Consider the following 19,154-nt stretch of genomic DNA (forward strand, 5'->3'; position numbering starts at 1 on the left):
TTATGGATTTCCACAAAGAGCCATGTACCATATTTTTATAAGATTCTGAATCATTAATCTTCAAATGTTTCTGATAATCCAAAATTTGTTGTAAAATATTGGGCAGTGTAAAAAGTTGTTATAATTGATTTTGGATAAGAACATAACAACAAGTTCTACCTTATATTTTATTATGCTGCCTTGATTTATCAGATGCAGTGCCTATGACAGTCTATGATAGCTTAATAAAATACTTCGAATTAAAAAAAAAATATTTTCTTTTATACTCTGTATTAAAGTTATTAAAATATTCAGAAATTATTTTAAAAGAACTTACAACTTCATTTAAATCACAATTTAAAATAACTTGTTCAAGTCGATTTAATAATTCCAAACAAAAATTTTGAATTATTTCTATAATTTTTTGAATATCAGTTTTTGTTAAAGAAAAATTATCATATACATAATTGAGCAACTAAATGTTAAATTGTTATAGCAATTTGTTTAAAGAACGATACAATATTAGGAATAGAAGTATTAGGAATGGAAATAATGGACACTTGTATTGTGTTTGGAATAGCAACATCAACAAGTTTTTTTACAGATGTAACAAATTTATGAGTTAAAATATGTTTTTTAAAACTGTCTTTTCTATAAAATGATCTAAGACAATTGATAAATCAAACGAACTTGGCAAGTGAAGTTCGATTTGAATTATGCCGGGTGTCTCGTCCGGATGGACAATAATGTAGTCATGTCTCTGCGTGCGCTACGTCCAACAGTTTTAGATCTGCCTAAAAATTTCAAAAAAGGCAGAGAGGTCGTGACTCGTGACTCTGCGCCGTGCGCCGGCGCCGCTCCTGGCGCTAACTTCATTAGTTCAGAATTGCAAATCACCTGAAAAAAAATCTACCGGGTGGGAGAAAGGCTCCTAGTTGCAGGGTGGGAAGTCCATCCGGCATAATTCAAATCGAACTTCACTTGCCAAGTTCGTTTGATTTATCAATTATGACTAGGGTGTCTCGTCCGGATGGACAATAATGTAGTTGTTTAGATCCCGGTGATTTGCACTTTATTAAATTGTAATATTGTGTTTTTGTTGTAAAAAACCGTAATATTATGTTCTTGATATAAACCTTAATTTATGAAAAGACTTAAATAACTTGTAAGTTCTTACAATAATATAATGCAACGCATAGGAAACAATGGGGTAATTTTATCGGGCTAACACTGTTTTTGAAAACTCTTCGGGGTCTATTAGAGGACGGTTGTAAAAGGAAGCGAACACTCGCGATTGACCTGTCCATCCTGCCGCGTGTTTAATAGTCTCTAAAGATACCCCTTTCTGTGCCGCAGATGAGGTGGAAGTATGACGTGTGCTATGTGCGGAAAAAAAATCAGACCTCACTCCACACTCTTCTAGGCTCGATCTTATCCATCGACTAACCGTTTGATGGCCTACTGCTTTATGTGGCCTTGACCAGGAGATAAATAACTTGTCACAGGAAGATGCTCGAAAGCTTTTTGTAGCTTCTAAATAGGTTTTCATTAGAGTAAAAATGCACAAGGCTTCGTTATCTCTAAATGGAGAAAAAATGAATAGGGGTTGAGATCGACCTGGTGCAGATGTTTTTATTTTATCTGGCACCTTGATTATGAGTTTATCTGAGATAGAGATTTGTGAAACTTTGATTGACGTGAGCGTCTGTACTCTGTGGCCTGTACCCAAAGCGAGGAGGAAGGCTAACTTCTTTGTGATTACGTCTAGAAGTAGTGTGTCATACGGGTATAAAGTCGCAAGTTTTTCTAGGACTGGGGCCGGGTTCCATACGTAATCATATTGAGGACGAGGGGGTTTAAGAACCCCTACTCCCTTACAGAATCGCTTAATTAACTTATGGTTTCCAATCTCGTTGTCTGAGATTAAAGATATTGCGGATCGGGTGTTATTAATTACCGAGTAAGAGTTCGCTTGGTTTAATTCCTGCGCTAGGAATTGGAGGAGCTGTGTCGGGGTTGGTGACCATATAGAGGCAGATGCCGCTTTACAAAACAGCCACCAACTACAAAGAGGTTTAGTATATTGTTTGATAGTTGACTCTGATAAAGATGCCATAGTGGTATCTATTGCTCCCGGTGGCACTCCTCGGGTCGTGAATGCCTGCCTGATAAGAGCCCTGCTGCCAGGGAAAGTGTCCTCCATGCTGGGTGGAACTGCCTGAAAGGTAAAGAGAGGAGGTTATAAGCTGGATTGAGAATTAGAGGGTCTTCTATCAGGAGGCGGCGGAATAATGGAAACCACGCTTGAGAAGGCCACCAGGGAACGACAACAACTCCTATTGCTTGATCGTTCAGAATTTTCCTGAGTACGCGAGGCAAAAGAATGAACGGGGGAAAAGCGAAGAATTTTACATTCGACCATGATAATGTAAATGCATCAATTGCAATAGCACCTGAATCCGGAAACCAGGATACGTAATTTGTACATTTTGCGTTGATGATTGAGGCAAAGAGGTCAATATCGAAAGGGCCAAACTCGGAAAATATCCGAAGGAAGGCATCCGCTGAAAGGGACCATTCTGTGTCTATACTAATTAATCTGGATTCTCGATCAGCTATGATGTTATCAACGGAAGCAATGTATGAGGCAAAAATCATGATATTCCGACTTTCGCACCAGGACCAGATCTGTCTCGCCATTGATAAAAAATGCGGGTACTGGATGGATCTAAAACGATTTATATTTGCGATAGCTGTCGTGTTATCTACCCTGAGGAGAATCTGGCAATCTCGCTGATCCGATGCGAAACACTGCAGGGCATAATAAACGGCTTTAAGTTCTAGAAAGTTGTGAAAAGTTTTGTCCTTTTCTGACCACCATCCATGGGTACGGCTAGTACCACAAGAAGCTCCCCATCCTGATAGGGATGCATCGGAGAATATTTCTAAGATCGCTACATCTGATCGGATAAAGTTCGCCTGTTCTGAATCTGAGAATATCTTTATCCACCAATCAAAGTCTTCTTTTAGATGATCTGGAATGTGCATCTTGGCTGAGTAGTTATCATTAGAGTTAGATAAAGCTAGAAACTTGGTTCTCTCAAATGCTCTGGTATGAAAGGGGCCATATTGGACCGCCGGACAAACCGAAATTAGTGATCCGAGCATGCGTGCGAAATCTCGAAATATGCATTCTTTTTTCTTTGAAAAACCTAATATCAAATTATATAAATTTTTGCGGCGCTCTGGGGGAATCGTCACAGATTGATGCACTGAGTCAAAGATGAAGCCTAGATATTTGCACTTGTGTGGGTGACAGTTGCGACTTAGAGTAATTAATAAGGAGTCCCAGCGAAGATAGCAGTTCAATTGAGGCGTCTAGATTGTCTATACAGTCTTTCCTTGAGGCGTCTATGATCAGGAGATCATCCAAATAAATAACTGAACAGTATCCTCTTGCCCTTAAATAAGCAACTACTGGACGTAGAATTTTTGTAAAAATGAAATGGGCTGTAGATAAGCCAAAAGGAAGACACGTAAATTCGTAGATTGTCTTCCGCCATTTGAAACGGAGAAAATGACGATATTCCTGAGCTACAGGGACTAGCAGATAAGCGTCTTCTAGATCAATTGTACTCATCCAGGACTCCTGGATCATAAGTTGGACTACTGTACGCCAGTCTTCTAGTTGAAAATGCTGTGGACAAAGGAAGGTATTGAGATCCTTAAGATTTAGTATAAATCTCATTCCTTCTGACGATTTTTTGATTAGGAAAAAATTGGATAAAAATTGATTTTCAGATGGAGACGTAGCCACTATAGCTCCTTTATCTATTAGTCGCGAAATTTCCTTGTCGCATGATTCCGCCATAGCAGATGAGAAGTTAGGTTCTTACAAATACACGCGGGGTGGTGGGGGGTAGGCAAACGGAATGTGATAACCTTTAATGGCTCGAAGAACCTCGGGGTCTTTTGTTATCTCCTTCCATTTATGAAGGAACAAGGACAAACGTCCTGCCGATCTTACTTGTACTAACGGCGCGTTTGGGACCGGGATCTCGAACGGCGAGTTCGGCTGTGGCTCATTGGTCGCTTTGCCCCTGTCCGGCGAGCCGAAGATGAGATCCGTTGCACAGGGGCTTTGTAGTTTGACGGCTTCTGCTGGGGAACGTGTTGCCGTATTGGTTGATTGCTAGCTTTAACTGTCTTTGGCTGGGCAAAGGTAGACCTTGATATTAACCGGCCTGTTTTTTCACATGTTTGAAGTGTCTTCAAGTCTTCTGCAAAATTAGCTCCAAAGAGCCAGTCGTCGACCTTGGATGAATCGGCTGCCGATTTACCAACAAAAGTCAGACACGGTTTTATATACGCCTGGCTAGGAATAAACGGAACTGTAAATCCGCCATAAGGTTAAGTCCGTCTGCTAACCTAGAAATTACATTTTTCAACTGATCGTCGTGGGAAGCAGCTTGATGAAGTTTCAGAAGGTCGGTTATACTGGAACCTAGAGCATTCAAGCAGGCTCCAAGCTGGACTTGCCTGTTGACCTGATACTCGTCTCTTTTTAAAAGAGACTGTTGCTTACCGATGGCTGCCTTTAGCTCGTTGTTGATTTTTGGCGGGCCTAGACTCAGAAGGTCGCCCTTAAGCTCAAATTTTGACAGCAAGCGTTGACGCAGCTCTTCTTTGAGCCCTAAGCGAGTCTCAGATTTTGTAGACGTAAGGATCCCATTCTGAATTACCTGTCGAGTCCTGCTCCTCGCCAAACAATTCACTAACCAGGGAGGTTATTTCCCCTTCCTCCAGATTGGCTGCCCTCTGAGGCTCCTCCGGGATGGAAAAGACAACTCTGTGCCTGTCCGGCACCTGAGCTTCTAGAAAGAGGAAAGAAAAGCGAATGAGGTTTAGATGAGACATTCGGCTATATTTTCTCTTTGCCTTGATGAGAAAATATACCTGGTCCAACGCCCCGGCTTCCGCAAGCCGTTTGCTCATCTATTGCATATTCAAGCTCTTGAGGAATGCTTTCCTCTGAGGGAGGGAAAACCTCGCCTACAGGTTGTGGCACGGGGGGGAACCTGTTTCCTTCGTGCCTGTCTCGTTCTGCGTGGTATGGCGTTTCATAAAATTCAGGATCTCTCTTAGGGTTTCAGTCAGGATTTTACCGGATGTTTCCTGCCGAAGGGGTGTGTACCTCGAAGATCCGGACGAAGATGATCGCTGACAAGAGTGTCGCGCACTCTCTCGCAAGCGCGGCGTGGGCGACCTAACCTCCATTTCTCGAGCTCGGGACTTTTCCCTATTCCTATGCTTTTTCTTATAGGGGGGATAGTCTGAGTGACTCCTGCGACGATAAAGATGTTTCTCCTTCGGCATCCTGTGCCGGGAAGTGTAACTCTATTAACTAGGATTGAAAAACCTTGGTGCTCGTACTGTTGGTTGTTGCGCAACAGAAACAGAATTGAAGTTAGCGCCAGGAGCGGCGCCGGAATCGGTGCACGGCGCAGAGTCACGAGTCACGTGACCTCTCTGCCTTTTTTGAAATTTTTAGGCAGATCTAAAACTGTTGGGCGTAGCGCACGCAGAGACATGACTACATTATTGTCCATCCGGACGAGACACCCTAGGCATAATTACTGTTATGACAAATAAAAATATCTTTTTTGTGAACATATTTTAAATTAAATATATATTTTTCAATATGATTAAAATTAATACCACAATTAGGACAATTTATTTTTAATATTGCAATTTCGTGGCTGTTTACATCAAAATAACAATCAAAATCAAATTATTAATCAAATTTTATTTTTAGATTAATATCTTGAATGTTAGGATACTTTTTTTAAACCTTTTCTTTGGCTGTTAAAGATCAGTATTTCTATAAGTTCATAAATATGTTCGCTTTGTGGAGGATAACTTGTGCCCATAACGTGAAAATTTTTTAACAATAAATCTAATGCTTTAAAACAATTTTTGTATTTGTACTTTACTTTATTTATGACAATAAAACTTGTATAAATATCAATGTATGTTGGACGTTCGACTAAAAGAAATGGTTGTAAACATAGGTTCCATTTTTTTGTTCGTTCCTTTTGCAAATTTGGTTTTAAATCAATTTTGGCTTTAATATCAGCTGCTCTCTAATACAAAACATTCAAATATTCACTTAAAGATGAGATTCAGAGATCAAAATAATTTTTTGTAATATTTGACAGTACTCACAGGTGCGTGAATTATAATAGAATTTATATATTCTTGGATCGTAATTTCCAATACGTTTTGTTTATTACAAGTCTTCCTTTTGGAGGTAAAATATGACACAATAGTATAATTTGTTTTATTACTTTGGAATCTAGAATAAAAAATAAATATTTCACTGTACATAGTTAAATTCGATGATGATTTTTTTGATATATGTAAAGATCATGAAGCAAATAACTTTCTAAATTTTTTTATTACTGTAATTAATAATCAATTAAATAATTATTATAAAAAATGTTTTTATAATACTTATTTTTTTTATACTTTTATAATTATTTTTTTTATTTTTTATATAAAAATTGTAATATTTGACATATTAAAATTGTTTTTTTATAGAATGAAAGTGCAGAAAGATTAAAGTTATAAAAAATCAAAGTGATAAATTAAATTAAAATAATTTACTTATTAAAATATTAATTAAAGTTACTTAAAAAATTAAAATTTATTTTATCATAACTTTTGTATAAAACTTTTCACAAATTTTTATCCATGAGATAAAGAAGCAAACAATTTTATACAGAATGTTTTCTGTATCTTTTTTCATATTACACTATAAAATAACATTTATTAATTTGTATTTATATAATTTAACTAAAGACATATACTTACTTTCAGAAAGTAATTCCAAATCATCAATGTTGATTTTTAGATTATTTTTGTTGCAACTTTGTTTATAATGAACAATTTTATCAAAGAATAAGTTCCATTATTTGAGTATGTTTAAATTGCGGTTCGGAAATAATACCTCAAAATCAATGATTATCTGTAAGAGAATCAAATTTAAAAGAGAATATTTAAAAGAGGAAAAGAGGAAAGAAAGAGAGACGAAAATAAAAATTATATTAATTAAAAACTAACAAGACTGTCTACTTTTGATTGTTTTAAAATAAACCATTGCTCTATAAAATCAAATGCAGAAGTCGCTTCTGATTGTTGTCTCAAATAAAAAGTATTTTTTCAATGAATGTGAACCTCTTCCCAAAGTTTGTTTCAAGAACTTAACCATACGTAGGAATCATTCATAGACAAATCAGAAAATTATAAATTTATACTATACATAATATATATGTCTATTTCTAAATTTTTGTTTTACCTATTTTTTGTTTGCTTGCTGTTTCATTGACTTTTTCTGTTGCTTTCTTTTCTTTTTGTAGATTTTGCATAACCACCTTGGTAAATAAAATTTTAAACTTTTACAATTAATTTTCGTTTAGCTAGAATACTTTTTTCATTTGGAGAATCTTATTTTTGTATTGCACGGTATACAGTAAATCGTTAAAGATTCATTAGGAAATACGTTTTTTTTATTTTAGCTACTATTAACTGATAATTATTATGAGTTAATTGATTGCAAAATAAAACATAAATTGCATAAAAAAACATAAAAATGTATTTAATTGCAAATTAATTTTGTAAGCACTATAACTTATTACATAATTGATATGTTTTAAGATGTCTCACTGTTTGCAATGAAATGAGAATAAATGTCTCATTATTATATCTACAAGCTTATTTCTAAGGCTGTCATTTAAACAATTGTTATTATAGAAAAAAATAACAGCTTTTCCCATTAGAGCTAACTCAAGTAGTTCAGTTAAATTAAAGTCAGGCATTTCGGTTTTTATAAAAAAATTTTCATAAGAATGACATGATATCTGTCCATGTTCGTTTTCGGAAATTATAACAATGCTATCACTTTCTGAAGTGTCCGTAGCGTTACAAAATATTGCTTCTTTTTTTTGTAAAATAACATTTTTTTCTTCTAAAATAACATCATTAATCTTGTAAAATCGGAATTAATAATCCATTTTTTTCCACTTGAAGAATACAAATAGCCTAATCATAATAAAATATGTAAGTAAAATATATAAGTATACATAATTGAAAAATGGTTTTACAAATATTTGAACAAATTAGCCCAAGATCTTACGTTTTCTTTCTTTTTTTGGTAAATTAAACTCTTCATATTTTTCAATAAAGTTTAATCTATCTCCAATATTTGGGATAAGTTCATTTATATTTTTCTTTGTTAATAATTTTGATACATAATGTTAATTGAATGTTGTGTTCTATAATAAAAAGACAAAAACGAGAATCATATTTATGTAAAGTTATGTTGGCAAGAATATCGTTAGATTATTTTATCTCGAAATCAATATTGGCCAATATATTTACTTCTTTTAACTTTGTCATTACGATAATCGTAGAAAATAGAATTACTAACAGTCATTATCCAGCAACAGGACAAGACATGCGAATAATTATCGAACACACAAGAAATTGTATATTTTATTCAATTTTATTAACGTTAACTATTTTTAAGAAAAATTGTGGATCAGAGTTATTTCTATTACCAATTCTATACAAACTACGTAAAACTGTCTTCATTATATCATTGATGTATTATCTCATATTATTTCAATATTGGAATAATCATATATTTACCTTGAAACGTGATATTAAATGGTCACAACCAATCTTTTTTAACAAACTTGCAATGCTGCTTACAGTATTTTCGATATTTTTCGTAGTATCACAAACATGATTCAAATCACACAATCACAATCGCTTTTTCGCACTAATATAAATCGTTTCGTGATTTATTATAAATACTAACATATAATATTAATTTTATATTTTCCATAAAGTCGGTGAGTGACGCAATATACACAGTAACGTACATATGTATACATACGTGCATGCACAAACATGAAAAACAAAAGCGAGAGATAAACGATATAGCAGCCGCGCATACGTGAATCGTAAATGAAACAAACTGCAAAAGAGAAATATGTTCAATTTCTTATAGATTCCGGCATAAGTTAGCGGTTACGGCCTAGAGTAAACCAACCTAGAGTAAGAACATTCAACGTCAGAGCGCGCGAGCCGCAAAAGCGTTCCCGATTTGTGACGCCCGTTCGTCAGCTTTTTTGGATCAATGATCGTCATTTTAACGACCAACTCGATCCAACTCAATCCCCCTATTTTATACATTTATAGTTTACATCAACATGGCATATTGGATACGTGGATGTACCACCAAAGGAAAAAAAATGCAGAGAAAAGAAGCCTTTTTAAAGCTCACACGGAAAAAATATTTAATAATTGGCGTGATAACGGAATTATTGCAAAAGGCAATAAAGAATTCATTCAAAAAAACCGCATGTGTAAATTAAATTTTTTGAAAGATGATATTTTATGAGATGTTTTTCATATGACAAATGAAAAAAATGCCGCGCCTGAGCTGGTCGAGTTGGATCATGTTGGTCGTTAAGTCCAGTTTAATTCATCCATAAGTGCATCGATATCTAAAGTTTTTAATTTTAGTTTTTTTTTTCATGTGTGGAATTCCACACATAAAACATTCTTATGCGTGGAGTACTCCACACACACCCCAAAGTCGCCGCCATGTTAAGTCGTAAGAAACTGATCAACTATGGTCGATTATTCTTCTCATATTTAATTATGATTAGTCAATTTCTTACGGCTTAAGGTTTATACTTATTATAGACCGGGACTTACGGCACGTGAATTCGAATTATAAAAAGTCCGTGCCACCATACGAGAGAGTGTGCGTGAGACAGACGCCGAGTCAATTTGTATTATAACAAATCGTCAGCAGGGAGGACAGCTCTTCTGTCTCCCTCAAGCTATCTCTCTTCCTCTCGACGTATCCTCTTCTTTCTCAAATTTCCCCCTTTTCGCTAATTACAGCCTCAAGATTATGGCACCGGGGGTGAGGCAGGGTTTCCTCATCTTCGAATCTAAGCCCAGTCAACGGGTTAGCAGGCGGTGTTCCTCAAGCTTGTTCTACAATAGCATAAACACAAGACAGTAAGGTTGTAGGACATGGTTTTAAAAGCTCGTAAGCAAATGAAAAATTTTTATTTCTTACGTTACAACCTTACGGTCTTGTGTTTACTGCTATTGTAAAACAGGCTTAATCCTTGATACGTCCAGAGAATGGAAGCGCTTTGCGCCAAGCCTGGGGAGGTCCCGGAAGCAATGTCAACGGTGATTACCGGGGGCCCCCTGTCAAAGACCAGATCAGGGTGCGGGCCTCTCTCCAATTAGCAGGGAGAAGTCAGAGCTCACTCCTAGTCCCACATAACTGACCACCGGTCTCTCCCCGAGAATCGGTGATATGCGTAATGCATTTTCCCCGTCTCCTCCTATCTGAAAAAGTCCATGTTAAATCAATAGTCGAAGTTTATTGTTGACGCTTTTCCGTAATGCTGATTGGTTCTCCCGCTGTGCTTATGGTGGAAATCGCGTTTTGACAGTTATCAAGAATTATGTATGTATCAAGTAAATCTGTAATGTATCAAAAATTGTGTATCGCGCGCGTAGCGCGCGCCTGTTTTGCTAGTGTAATAAAAAGAAAGCTCTAAGATTATATATCGATTTGCAAGATTATCGATTTGCCAAGCCGATCGAATTAACGATGCGCAATTCATTATTGTCACTTTTCCTACTAATTATAAATTTATATACATATATGAATAAATTTAGAAAAAAATTATTCATGATACATACATGTGCATAATTATTAATACACGTATAATTATTTATATATATAAATATAATTATTTATATATAAAAGTGAATAGAAAAACTTCGATAGAACATTTTTTAAATTATATGACGAAATCTAGGATAAAAACTTTAATCAAGAATTATATAGGTCTATTTACAAACATAGATATAGAAATGTTGACCTTTCGTAAAATATTGATAACTCTTCCAATGTACTCAGAAAGAGTATTTCAAAAAAAATAAATATTTATAAAATATTATTATAAAAAAGTGAGAAAATTATTGCAGTAAACATTTTGTAAATGTTTATTTAATATTTGAACTATTTAGTTTTCAATTATTATTAATTTTAAAATTTATTTAAAAATTGTTTTAGTTTTTATTTGTTGTATATAATTATTTAGAATAACGATTTAGAATAAAATAATAAGAATTTTTTGATATTTAATTCAATTATTGTACCATATTGATTTTTTTTACAGTTGTATTCTTATTTAAAATGTAAATTTTAAACCCTTATTATACATATATAAATTCTTGAACGTTTCAATTCTCTTTGGAGTCATCTAATATCTCCTCTAATATTGCATGTTACAATTGAAGGATGTCATTTCAGCAACCCGTTAGTGGCTTAACCGTTATCTGAGGACGATTAATATATGAAATTCTGTAATATGATACGCTAAGGATGACTACAAAGGAAGTTAAAACGTTTAAAGTCATATACAATAAAAGATTTAAAGTTTCTGCAATTTAATTAATTTGCAGCATCTAAAAAAATCTATAGGAAGAAACCTATCCAATCTTCACATAATATTTCACTGATATAGAAAACTTTTTTGAGGCCGCACGAGTTTTGTTTTTTTAGAAGGCGCACACACATACACATCGTGAGTGAATTTAGTAAATTTTTACTTGAAAACATAAAATCAAAAATTCGTCAAAATAATTATTGCACTCTGTTTAAACTACAAACTTTCAGATTCACTTTGTATACAAAATAATTTTTATTTAAATATATATATTACTATATGATAACTTAATTTTTTTTTTAAACTACAAACCTTCTTCACTCTGAGGAAATCTTCAGTATGAGGAAATCTTCACGCTGAAGAAATCTTTATTTAAGAAATGTTTTCGAACGGTTTCAATTTCTAACAATTGCAAAATAGATTTTTGCAACGTGCTTTTTACGTTAATGTTTTTTCTAGCTCCAGTACTATTTCCAATTGATATTTTTTTACTATTTTTACTGGTTTGGCCATGGGCAAAAACAGGTTTTAATTATTTATATAGATTATATATAGTTTATTTTTAAAATATCTAAAGCTAACAGTCGAAGGGCTAGTGAGAGTGTTCGCGCAATACTCAACACACAAGTTTCTTCTTATTCAAATCAGCTTTACTTCAAATATAACTTTTTATTAACGATATCACAAGTGCAATGTACGACGAAGCTCAGTGTTAGCATATTAGGTTATTGTTCCGAAGGTCTTAGATTCGAATCCCGCCGATGCGTTTTTAAAAGTTGTAAATTATGCGCAATTGTAATTAATGAAATGGAATCTTACATGCGAAATAGTAAATATAGATTAAGCTATACGAATAGTAAGATCTGTTCAAAAAACTAAAAGAAAGTTTTTTATTTTTTTAAGTAAAAGAAAAAATGGGCCCAGACTAAAATTTTTGTATTGGCCGAAGTTTGCGAAAGTTGTATTAACGTCTATGGTATTTAAAACGGTTATTGAAACGTTATGTCATGACTATTAACGGTCGGTTGTAAAACAGTTGTATTACGAGTTTTAATGTCGTTAATGCGACGTTAGAAATCCGTCGTATAGATTCCCCACTTAGATGACATAAACATTTCAACGACGTTACTATCTGTATTTTTTAGTTGCAGTAGGGTTGTAAGAAAAGTTACAAAGATTTAAAGAAAATTATATAAACATTTTTATAACTATTATATTACTAGATTGTGCTCCTTGGAGAAGTACATTGGCCAAAGTTTGCCAATTTAAAGCAAATATTGGTTATAAAAAAAAAACATTAATGTGCTGCCAATGTTACGAGCTAATTGCTAATTGTATTGTAAATATTATCAATAGATGAAATAAGTCCATAAATGAAAATACCTCAATCTACATTCCAATGAACAAAGTCTTTTAATTATTAAAAAAATTTTTTTATAAAAATTTTTTCATATTTAGTTTATTATTGTATTATATTGACATATTTTCTAATTGCATTCTTATTTAAACAAATAACAGAAAAGTTATTCCAGACGCTATTCCGCATTTGTGAAATTAGTGAAAAAACTATAATTTTATATTTGTTTATATAAATAATGTGCTTTACTTATGCATATTTCATTTTTTCCATAACATATATTGACTTGATCTACCAGTTATATACATGTATCAGCACAAAGTGTTCACAGGTCATCACAAAGGATCAATTCGCAGCGATTACAGAAGTTAAGCAATGTTCATCGGAGTTGCGACTTGGATGGGTAACCGCTTAAAAATTTCCGAAAAAAATTCAACCAATATTGCAATTCCAATATTGGTTAAATAAGACAAAGTGTCAACCTTTTAATATTGAACCAATGTTAAAAATCCAATGCATAACCAATATATAATATCGTGTTTATATTATTTTTCAATATTGGACCAATGTTATTGGACCCATATTGCAACTCTAATATTGGTTAAATAAGAGTCGATACCTTTTAATAAGGACTTATATTGCAAATCAATTCACACCCAATATATAATATTAGGTTTACATTATTTCCCAATATTGGATTAATATTTTGTTCTACTAGGAGACCTTGTCGGTGATTTTTAGAATCATATTCGTAATCAGCGCAACAAAATACAGTAGTGTACCAATTTGCAACCAAATCGGAGAGTTTACCTTTTCGGAAATGCACTCTTCTTTTTAAAAGATAATAATTCATTAGAGACTTCTTCAATTAAAAATGTATAATAAGAGATAGTCACGTGAGAAAGAGAGAGAAAGACAAAGAGAGAGAATACTTTATTTTAGTTTTTTAGATTTTAAAACAAATGTTAAAAATTATCTTTATTAATAATAATGTTGTAAGCTTGATATAATTTATATAGTATTTAGTTGTAGAATTTCATTATACTAATTTACACAAAATTAGTGAAAGAAATAATAAAAATAATTCATATTCTTAGCCAGAAATTTGTGTCATATCTTCCAGTAATGTCGTGTTTTTATGGATATAATCAATGTAGACCTAGTGTGTCTTTTTAGGTCTTGTCGGATCGATATGTGATATGAAATTATCATTAGGCAAAAATAAAACGTGATATCTTTTGAAGAGATAATCGAATAAACAAAAATTTACATAATTTAGCATAAATTAGAAAGCGAGAATTAGCTTCTCGCTTGAGAAGTATAGATTTCTAATTTATGTTAAATTTTGACTAAGAAAAACGTCCGATTGTAAACTCGGAATCAATTCGCAAATATTTGGATGTCCGTTGACATTATTTTCTAAGCGAATTGTCGAAAATTACAATTAACGTAGGAATTCGGTTTTCTGGGTTAAAAAAAATCAATTTTTTTTACGGAACATTTTAGTTTAACATCTCAGGAATATTTTCAGAAAATTTTATTTCAAAATTCGTAAAACTTCCTGAATCGGCCTTAATTGGCCCGAGCGCAAGTCTTGAATTTGATCATGAACTGCCACTATTATACATTAAGATATTCAGCAAGCCAATTTTCAAAAATCTATCATTAAGAAAATTATTATTATAGAAAGATGTTTGGGTGGTAAAACTCAAAATCATAACGAAAGTTTTTACTCTACCTGCGATTCGCGACTAAACACCTTTATTGTAAATCCGAAATAATTGAAATCACGGCTTATTTAGCAACCGAAATTTTCAATAAAGGTTTTTATACTGTCCTTAAAACTATGACATCGATAGGAAGAGTTATGAGAAAAAAAGCCAAAATATATTCCAAAGAGCGAGATCAATGCCGGATTGAAAGATTAGCGCGACGAAGCCTCGAGGCACAAAAAAAGCTCGGATAGAACGTAGAAGTAAATAAATGGATCAAAATTAATTCTACGAAGAAGAGGAAGGACTACTATATGAGAGGCCCTGAAATAGTTGAGTAACAGAAAAATGATATAAGTACTTGATATATTTATATAAACAAAACTTAAAACTTTAAACGCTGTTTTCTCTAAACAGCATTTTTGCGGATGGTGTGCATGATATTTTTGTAATCATTGAACCAATTACCTTCAAACTTGTACCTACATGTTCAGTAAACATTACTTTATCATTTGATGAACCAGAATATTGATAAGTTAGATAATTTTTTTTTTACATAATAGAAATGGACAAATTTTTATAATAAAAACATAGTTGTGATTTGGAAATTAATAACTTCCGCAATAATCATTTTTTAAAAATCTGGTTCATCAAACTGAAACTATAAGTGTATAAAGTAAAATGCCGTTTTATTTCTTTGTTTCAGATTATTTGGAAGATCAATAACGTGCACGCCAGTAGATGAAGAACTTTGCGCAGCGTGATATTTAATCATATATAACTACTCTATTTATAATTAAAAATTAACGAAAGAATTTTATGTTCTAAACATGGATAAAAACATGATGCAAATTTTAAATTAATTAAATAGTTAGTTTCTGAAAAAAAAATCCTAAATTTTACTGTGTTTTTGATTAAAAAAATCGAATTTCCCGTTAAAGATTATTTAATAATTATGCCCTTTGCTATTGCGGTGCTGTCAAAACAAATAAATACATATAAAGCAGACACATCATTATATGTATGTATCTACATGAAATCATTACTGTTTATTCCCGTGATTATCTGTTAGCTGCAAGGATCCTGCCCGAAATAAAATTTCGGTCAGGTTACGGTGACGGTCAGAGATTACTTCCAATTTTGGGTTTCGGTTTTGGTGACGATCATGTTACTAATAACAGTAACGGTAACCGTTTCGATTTTGGTCTTTTTCGGTTACGATTACGGTTATAGATGTACAATTACCTATTGTAAAATTTAATAATGTATAAAATAATAATGTATAAAAATATATAAATATCATATTATAAAAAATTCCTGTTTATTAGAACGTTTTTTTAATATAAAAATGTTTAAAAATCAATAAAGGTTCCGGGTCTTTCAAAATCTTTTTTTTTTGTTTTACTTCATTTTTAGCAACTTGCAGCATTACTTGCCGTTTTCTTGGTTTAACGTTTCTCTATAAAATAATATATTAATTTTATTCAAATTATCATAACAAAAGCAAAGAAATAAAAAAATAACCCTCCGTAGACACCCTGTAATATCGCTATTTATCAAAAACCTATAAATATCTACGGTCTTAAAAGTTCAATTAAAATTGTCAAACTTTGTTGGTACTCTAAAAGAGCCGGAAAAATTGCAATATAATTTCACTTTCATTAAAACTAAATTTAAAAATTTAAAAATTTAGTTTTAACATTACAAAGATCTTACCTAGATAGCAATGCATTCTTTGCACAAAAGAAGAAATATTTGCTAATTACAAGTTTTCCTTCTGTGGCAGTCACGTTGTTATATCGCAGCCGCAAATCTTTTTATATAAGACTATCTAAAAGTAATAGGAAGGAAACTGTTTCTCAGGCAACTGAAGGACAATAGTGTACGAAACTTATTAGTATAAAATTTCCAATAACTTGTTATAAATAGTTTTCGATAATTCTTTATTATAATATTTCCTCCAGATATAAAGAAATGTGTGTTAACATCATAATTAATAAAAATTATATATTTATGTATTTTAATATATTTCAATGAAATATGTATGTTATACCCAGATAGCATACAACATTTATGATAAATATTAATAAATAATTATCATAATTTTTTTTATAAATATTATAGAAATATTTCATATATATATTTTATATACTTGACAGAAAAAGATTATAAAAATATTTATCTTAAGTATTGTTAAAATATTTATTAAATATTTTCTAAAATATTTATGGTAAATGAAAAATAAATATTTACAAAAATATTAATATAAATATTTATAATAAATAAAAAAAATATTTGTAGTAATATTTTGTTAACATTTTTATAAATATTTTGTTCATTTATAGTAAATATAAAAAAATTTATTCTGTTTTAATAATATATATTATATGTTAATGATTTAATGATTTTTTATTTTTACTGCCACATATATTTTTCTTATAATAGAATACAAAATGGTACTGTGTATTTAATGTACATGTCATGTGATGACACATACGCGACAAACAAACAAAATAACTAGTGATATTGTTACATTATCGTTGCGCAGTTTTTTTTTATTCTTTTTATACTGTGCCGATATATAATCATATGAAATTATAGACGAAATAGGTTCATGAATGAAGAAACCTTGATCTACATCCTAATGAGCAGACCATATTTTTTTAATGTTTTTTAATAAAAATTTTGTATTTAATTTAATTATGATTATATATACAATATATTGTATTACATTAAAAAATATTTTCTAGTTGCATTCTTATTTAAACAAATAACAAAACTTATTCCAGATACTATTCCGTATTTGTGAAAACTATAATTTTATACATGTTTATATAAATGCAGGTAATATGCTTTAATTATACATATTTCACTTTTTCGATAAAGTATATTGATCTGATCTACCAGTTATATACACATACCAGCATAAAGTGTTCACAGGTCATCACGAGGGATCAGTTTGCAGCGATCACAAAGGTCAAGCAACGTTCAGCGAACTTGGATGGGTGATCGCTTGGAAATTTCCGAAAAAAATTCCTAAGAATGGAATTTTTTTTGCAAAAATTGTTTTCTAAAATATAAAAATATTGTTTTGCTCATTGGGATTACGAGGTGTAATATAATATAATAACTTAAGTTATTATAAAAATAGAATAATTATAAAATAGAAGAGGGATATGGTTTCTCTCCGATTGCGCACAATTGTTTCTGGCATACATTGCCGGCAAAATCATAAGCAAAAGCGGAAGCCACTTTCCTTAATAAAGGTGGAAACTTAGGCAATGTAATTTTTATCAAATTGATTGCAACATGAAGGAAACTTGTTATCTGGGTATTCTATTATATTTATGTTCAGAAATTGAAGAAAAAATTAATCTTTAAAATCAACTGCATATCTATGGAGCGTTAAAAATATTTAAAAGATGAAATATAGATGCCGTGTATATTTTTCTCTTATTCTTATTTTGTAGAGAGAAAAGTCTACACTGCACGTGCTTTTTCTTCTTTATTTACTTGATCTTCAGTATAATCTTTAACAACATTTCAAAAAATGTGACCAAAAATCTGACTGAAAAAACCGGAAAAGTATTTTCGGTCAGGTTACGGTTACGGTCAATTAGCCTAAACAATATTTTGGTTTTGGTTTCGGTCATAAAAAAAATCGATTAGGATACGATTATCGGTTTCAGTTCGGTCAGAGTCCCTGGTTAGATAAAACTTTGAAATCAAACCATTATCATTTTAAATATTATACAATATTTTTTATCTATTGCAATTAATATCGGAAAAAATTACTTTGATTAAATGCCTCTTCAGACTTGGAAATATATGTGGCAGAAAAATAATGCGACCAAATTCTTATCCAATGTGCCCAAAATGCGCATCGCCTATTGTGTGCGACAAACAAGTTTACAGAGACCTGATAATATAGCAACAGCACGAAAATTCGTATCAAATTCATATGAGAATCAGATTCTGACAATTGTTCAAGTAATTAAGTATTGTTTTATATGGTAATGAAAGTAAATTATAAAAAGTTAATTTTATACAACGTAGGAATTATTAATTGGCAAATACTAGTAATCTCGTAATCAAAATATAGATAAAAATAAATTATACTTACACGTTTGCAAGTTATCTCTGGACTTAGCTCCGAGAATGGCCAAATTGACTTTTGCTTTACAACAATCGATAATAAAATTGGAATCTTTGCATGCTCTCTTTGCGGCCAATCTGTCTCTCATGACGACCTACACATAGATTACATTCACCATTTATTGATAAGCTCGGATATGTATTCTATACGTAATTTCTAAATTGCTTAAATAGTTCATAAATGATTTTCATTTTCTATTCATCGAATATCTTGAAAAACAAAATAATTTATTTTAATTCTTACTCACATTTAGAAATAAGAGGGCTGACGGGGGCGAAGGGCGGTTACAAAATAATTAGTAACCAATTATTGTACAACTTGAAATGAAAATGTTACAGCTTTACTTTGACATTAATAAGGAACACAATTTATTAATAACTTTCGCTAAATCTAATCGG

At 31.8% G+C, this 19,154-nt stretch overlaps 1 protein-coding gene across 1 annotated transcript; it reads right to left on the minus strand.

The window, feature by feature from the left end:
* Positions 1-457: 457 nt before the first annotated feature.
* LOC113005388 lies at positions 458-5,618 on the minus strand. Its single transcript, XM_039447429.1, has 3 exons — positions 4,936-5,618; positions 3,922-4,853; positions 458-2,197 (listed from the first exon to the last, which is right to left on the minus strand). The coding sequence occupies exon 3, from the start codon at positions 2,180-2,182 to the stop codon at positions 1,196-1,198; it is 987 nt and encodes a 328-aa protein (XP_039303363.1). The 5' UTR covers positions 2,183-2,197; positions 3,922-4,853; positions 4,936-5,618; the 3' UTR covers positions 458-1,195.
* Between the last annotated feature and the right edge of the window lie 13,536 nt (positions 5,619-19,154).

This window comes from Solenopsis invicta, chromosome 1, assembly GCF_016802725.1.
Source record: "Solenopsis invicta isolate M01_SB chromosome 1, UNIL_Sinv_3.0, whole genome shotgun sequence".
In the NCBI taxonomy this organism is placed as follows: Eukaryota; Metazoa; Arthropoda; class Insecta; order Hymenoptera; family Formicidae; genus Solenopsis; species Solenopsis invicta.